This window comes from Xyrauchen texanus, chromosome 25 (genome assembly GCF_025860055.1).
Source record: "Xyrauchen texanus isolate HMW12.3.18 chromosome 25, RBS_HiC_50CHRs, whole genome shotgun sequence".
NCBI classification, from domain to species: Eukaryota; Metazoa; Chordata; class Actinopteri; order Cypriniformes; family Catostomidae; genus Xyrauchen; species Xyrauchen texanus.
The window spans coordinates 3648716-3654715 of NC_068300.1; the positions used below are offsets into that span (position 1 = coordinate 3648716).

The window sequence follows — 6000 nt, forward strand, 5'->3', positions numbered from 1 at the left end:
GACTCACGGCGAGACCGTAGCGAGGAATACTGAAATACTTCAACCAGTTTAACCATCCCGCAACACTCGGCAGATTCACCAGCAGCCCAGAGAAGATCTGAACACAGAAGCACGTTTACTGGATTTAAACAAAGTATCTATGAATCCCATATAAATGCACTATGATGCATGAATGTGTGTGTGTTTATTCACCATCATAAAGACGAAGCTGATGGTCATGAAGATGTTGGCGATGGCCACCACGGTCTGATCAGCGGAGATGGCCAGAGTCATGGCCGTCGCCGTGTACGACACCAAAATAATGGAGAACAGAAAGATGAAGAACGCTTCCGCCGTGGCTTTCAGACCTGTCATGAGGAATATACCAACAGCGGCATTCAGTTATTGCGATTAAACCAGCCAAACTATTTCCCTTCTGTAATGGGACGCTTAAATAATGGACCGGCCAGAGGATGAGGAACAAAATGTCCTCCTCGTGTTTTCTGGCCACTGTTGTCTTTGAATTACTCGCTTTTGTGAGGCTGTTTTTCTATTCTTTGGAACGCATCGGTTGTAAAAAGTGCTACACAATAAACCGAGACGAGAAGATTCAGAGAAAAACTAAAAGTGAAGGGCGGGACTCTTTTTAGGATTTTATCCATTAGAAACTGATTGGATGGTGAAAGAGGTTCTGATGACATCAGCTGAAAGTGGTTTCAGAGCCGAAGCACGTCATTACACGTTAATGAAGACTAACAGTACACGGATGAATCATTCACACTAACATCAGCAATGTATGTAAGAGGAGTGTGTGACCTATCATCCAGTACGCCACGCAGCTGAAGATGATGCCGGGGATCGTACGCAGGGTCAGAATGTCCGACAGGATTTTAGTCAGGAAGTAAACAGAAACTCTGTAATATCCACTGATGTATTCATGCCTGAACATACCAGAATAACAAACAATGAGAAAACTCTCAACATGAAGCACAACTTCACAATATAGCATTACAAATATCTTGTGCTTATATATACACACACACACACACACACACACACACACACGGGGCCAAAGGTTTGGAATAATGTTCAGATTTTGCTGTTTTGGAAGGAAATTGGTACTTTAATTCACCAAAGTGCCGTTCAGCTGATCACGATGTATAGTCGAGACATTACTGATGTAAAACCGCACCAGTGATGTGGAATGCCATAATAATAATCGTGCGTTCCATTCGTCTCGGAAGACGGAGCTTCGAGTTATTTTACAAGTTCCGAGACCGGAACTGACGAATGGAACGCCCCCACCCCGATGTCGGAATTCCTACACGGAAACTCGGACGAACACAGAGGACCCTGAGTTCAGAAAGCAAGATGGCTGTGAAGAGCATCGACTGCAAGTATGCTGTGGGTTACATTTATTTTTTTTTGTCCAATTTAGTAAGTTGTATACACAGTATTACCGTTGCCCATAAACATGTTGCTACAATCCTGTTATGTGTGAATTACCACGTAATGTGGTATTTATAAACTGGTACAGCTAAAATTGGGTAGGCTGCTACAAGTACACCGGTCGCTGCCGCCACAAGTACACATGTCGCCGCCGCCGCTACAAGTACACCGACCGCCGCCGCTACAAGTACACATGTCGCCGCCTCCGCTACAAGTACACTGACCGCCGCCTCTACAAGTACACCGGTCGCCGCCGCTACAAGTACACATGCCGCCGCCGCTACAAGTACACCGACCGCCGCCGCTACAAGTACACATGTCGCCGCCGCCACAAGTACACATGTCGCCGCCTCCGCTACAAGTACGCTGACCGCCGCCTCTACAAGTACACTGGTCGCCGCCGCCACAAGTACACATGTCGCCGCCTCCGCTACAAGTACACCGACCGCCGCCGCTACAAGTACACATGTCGCCGCTGCAGCTACAAGTACACCGACCGCCGCCACTACAAGTACCCAGGTCGCCGCCGCCGCTACAAGTACGCCGGTCGCCGCCGCCGTTGCTACAAGAACAACAGCCGCTGCTGCCGCCATCGCTACAAGAACAACAGCCGCTGCCGCCGCCGTTGCTACAAGAACAACAGCCGCTGCCGCCGCCATTGCTACAAGAACAACGGTCGCCGCCGCTACAAGTACAACGGTCGCCGCCGCTACAAGTACAACGGTCGCCGCCGCTACAAGTACAATGGTTGCCACTGCTACAAGAACAATGGTCGCCGCCATCGCAGCTACAAGAGCAACAGTCGCCGCCGCCACCGTTGCTACAGGAACAACGGTCACCACCGCCGTCGCTACAAGTACACCGGTCGCCGCTGCTACAAGTACAACGGTCGCTGCCGTCGCAAATTCCGAGACAAATGGAACGCAGCATAATTACATCAGAGTCTCTAGTTTGAGAAATATGAAGCTCCGCTGACAGCTTCATTGAATTCTACCTGCTAAATGGACAACAGATAATTGGAAAAGAGTGTTACGGATCTGAAGCCCATTGAGCTTTTGTGGGATCAGCTAGACTGTAAGGTGCGCGAGAAGTGCCCGACAAAACAGCCACATCTATGGCAAGTGCTACAGGAAGTGTGGGGTGAAAGGTCACCTGAGTATCTGGACAAACTGACCGCTAGAATAACAAGGATCTGCAAAGCCTTCATTGCTGCACATGGAGGATTTATTGATGAGAACTCTTCGAAGTAGTTTAAGTTGTACTTTTTCACGTTATTAATGTTGAACGCCACTTTGGTGAATAAAAGTATAAAAAATCTGTACATTATTCCAAACTTTTGTCTGTCAGTGTGTTATCTTATATAGATTAGTATGTATAGATTATATTTTATATACACATTGTAACATTTATATATTTTAAAAAAGTTCATGAAATTATAAAAAATCCTATCTGGAAAATGATTCATAAATTAATTAATTGCAAACGTGGTCATTTAGATGTTTGTGTGTCTATACTCACACGAACAGTTTCCTCTCCGTGATGAAAAGTTCGGCTGAAGAAACGGAACTGAAGCACTGATTAGTGGTGATGAAGAACAGCGCGCCCATCCTGAAACAATCGAAATCATGACGGGACGGCAGTATATCAGCTGGACTCATGGGTGTTGTGTGCTTTTATACCTGTTCTGAATGCCGCTTGAATTTGGTTCCACTCCAAAAAATATCGCTCCAACAATCAGAGCCAGAAAAACCATCACCCCGATCTGATGAGAGAATGATCAGAATGAACCTGCAAATATCAACCGGAATCTAACGAACCAAAAACATCTGTCTTAAAGAAATAGTTCACCCATAAATTTTAATTCTGTCAACTTTTTCTCCATACAATGAAAGTGAATGGTGACTGAGACTAGGAATTTTTCTTTCTCCTTTTTTTAGTTTTTCAGAAGGATTGTGAAACTAGTCTTCAGGAAACCTAAAGGTATAGTTTACCCAAAAATAAAAAACTTTTATTCTGCCTTTATGTGCTTTTTGGAGCTTCAAAGTAATCCAATGACTCCAGTGGTTTAATCTGTGTCTTCAGAAGTGATGTGATAGGTGTGGGTGAGAAACAAACCAATATTGAAGTCATTTTTTACTCTAAATCTCCACTTTTACTTTCACATTCTTCATACATATCACCACCTACAGGGCAGGGAGGAAAATGTATTGTAAAAAAGACTTAAATATTTATCTGTTTCTCACGGACACCCATCACATCACTTCTGAAGACATGGATTAAACCACGGGAGTGTTATGGATTACTTTTATGCTGCCTTTATGTGCTTTTTGGAGCTTCAAAGTTCTAGTCACCATTCACTTGCATTGTCTGGACCAAAAGAGCTGAAATTGTCTTCTAAAAATCTTTGTTTGTGTTCAGCAGAAGGAAGAGAGCCATACATGTTCTGGGATGGCATGAGAGAATTTTCACATTTGGGTGAACTGTCCCTTTAATGGCCAAATCTAAGAGCATGAAAATCATTAACACTAATGGTATTCCTTTCAGACTGGACGATTAAATGGCTCACCTGAGCAAACGAGGTCTGTGGGTTGAGCATCAGGTTCTGGAAGGTTCTCTTCAGAACCCAGTTGAACTGATGGAAGAAGGACGTGCTGTACGTGATGGTTCTGGATTTGGGCCGTGTGCTGTAGTCTTGACCCTGAATGATTCTCTCCAGCTCGTTCTGGGTCTGTTTGTAGTCGGGGCTTTTCTTGTATTCCTCCACTAAATGATCCTCGATTCCCTTTAGAGTCGGAGCATGCTGCTCCTGGTCCACTTCTGACACACACACATTTACGTCAAAACCCATAGTCTATAAGCACGTCTCCAGACATACAGAAGGAAGCTGTCTGTGCGTGTGCGTGTGTGTCTGTGTCTGTGCGTGTGTGTCTGTGCGTGTGTGTCTGTGTCTGTGCGTGTGTGTCTGTGTCTGTGCGTGTGTGTCTGTGCGTGTGTGTCTGTGCATGTGTGTCTGTGTCTGTGCGTGTGTGTCTGTGTCTGTGTGTCTGTGTGTGTGTGTCTGTGTCTGTGTGTGTGTGTCTGTGCGTGTGTGTCTGTGTGTGTGTGTCTGTGCGTGTGTGTCTGTGCGTGTTTATGTGTGTGAGTCTGTGTGTGTGCGTTTCTGTCTGTGAGTGTGTCTGTATGTGTGTGTGTGTGTGTGTGTGTGTGTGTGTGTGTGTGTGTGTGTGTGTGTGTGTGTGTGTGTGTGTGTGTGTGTGTCGTACCTTCGTAGTGGTTTAATCTGTTGAGAGTGACGGCTGTAGAGTCTCCGTTAATCACATCCAGGAAGAAATCAGCAGGATTATTATGGGGTTCACAGGTGTATCCTGATACATAAACAAAAGACAGTAAATCCATGAGCAATGTGGACCATATGATCCGTTTATGACATCATATGATCCGTTTATGACATCACACTCCAGATCGATTACATTTATTCAAAAATACATAAATGCAATTAAAATACTAAAATACAAATGACTTCTTAAAAATGAAAATTGAGATTTGTTTAAGTGTATAAATGCCCCAAAACTTTATGAATTGAACATTTATCAGATTTCATATAAATAAATGTATTTTATCCCCTTAAAGAGTGCATTTAAAAAACACACATATTGAAGATTACTTTTACAATTTAGATTTTCAAATCAAAACTTGAACATTTTATAAAAGTTTCCGAAATATGTGAAACCAAAACTTGATGAAAGTCACGTGACTTATTGAGCGTGTTACCGTGGAGACGTAGCGCGTGTGGAGGCTTCACGCTATTCTCCGCGGCATCCGACTCGCCGCACGCCCCACCGAGAGCGAGAACCACATTATAGCGACCACGAGGAGGTTACCCCATGTGACTCCACCCTCCCTAGCAACCGGGCCAATATGGTTGCTAAGACCTGGCTGGAGTCACTCAGCACACACATTTTCCTCATTTAATATAAATGTTTCTTTTATCTGAGCAGTATAACACTTGGGGACTTTTCATCATCATTAGTTTGTGAAACACAGTCAACTTGAATATTAATGATGCTCCAATCAGGATTTTAACATCCGATACATCTCCAATGTTCTTTTCATCTCGATCGATCGATGCTGATCATTTATCTTTTATCAGCAGCTGTCAACATTGGTTATATGTCAGCTTTCTGCTCAATGTCACTGTTAACTACATTTCCCTGTTGGTAAAACCAAAGTTGTTGCCTAGTTTTTAATTTAAATTTCTGGTTAGTTTGTCACCATTTCATTTAATTATTTGTATTCATTATTATATTTAATTAAGAAATGCACTATATTATAGTAACTAAATATTTGATATAGATTTATTATATGGTCCTTCCTTTTCATTGTGTTGGATGTTGGTAATATTAGTTCCGCTTGTTTCCGCGGGGACTGTAATAAATGCGACACACTCTCTCGTGAGAGGTAAACAAATGACGGGAGACTGAAGAGATGTTTCTGGACTCTACAGGTGTTACTGTTAATGCTGTTTGTTTAACAATCATTTAATAAAGATGTTTAAATTATACCCCATCTTGT

General features: G+C 43.4%; 1 protein-coding gene across 2 annotated transcripts in view; it reads right to left on the bottom strand.

Annotated features, from left to right (window-relative positions):
- The window catches only part of abcg2a (ATP-binding cassette, sub-family G (WHITE), member 2a), a 24575-nt gene that overhangs the window by 5777 nt on the left and 12798 nt on the right, over positions 1-6000 (bottom strand). For both annotated transcript variants that reach the window (XM_052091110.1, XM_052091109.1), the window contains 7 exons: positions 4692-4793; positions 3995-4245; positions 3108-3190; positions 2947-3036; positions 796-920; positions 193-347; positions 8-97 (listed from right to left, as the gene is read on the bottom strand). In XM_052091110.1, the coding sequence (XP_051947070.1) occupies positions 8-97; positions 193-347; positions 796-920; positions 2947-3036; positions 3108-3190; positions 3995-4245; positions 4692-4793 (896 nt within the window). The remainder of the gene's footprint in view (positions 1-7; positions 98-192; positions 348-795; positions 921-2946; positions 3037-3107; positions 3191-3994; positions 4246-4691; positions 4794-6000) is intronic.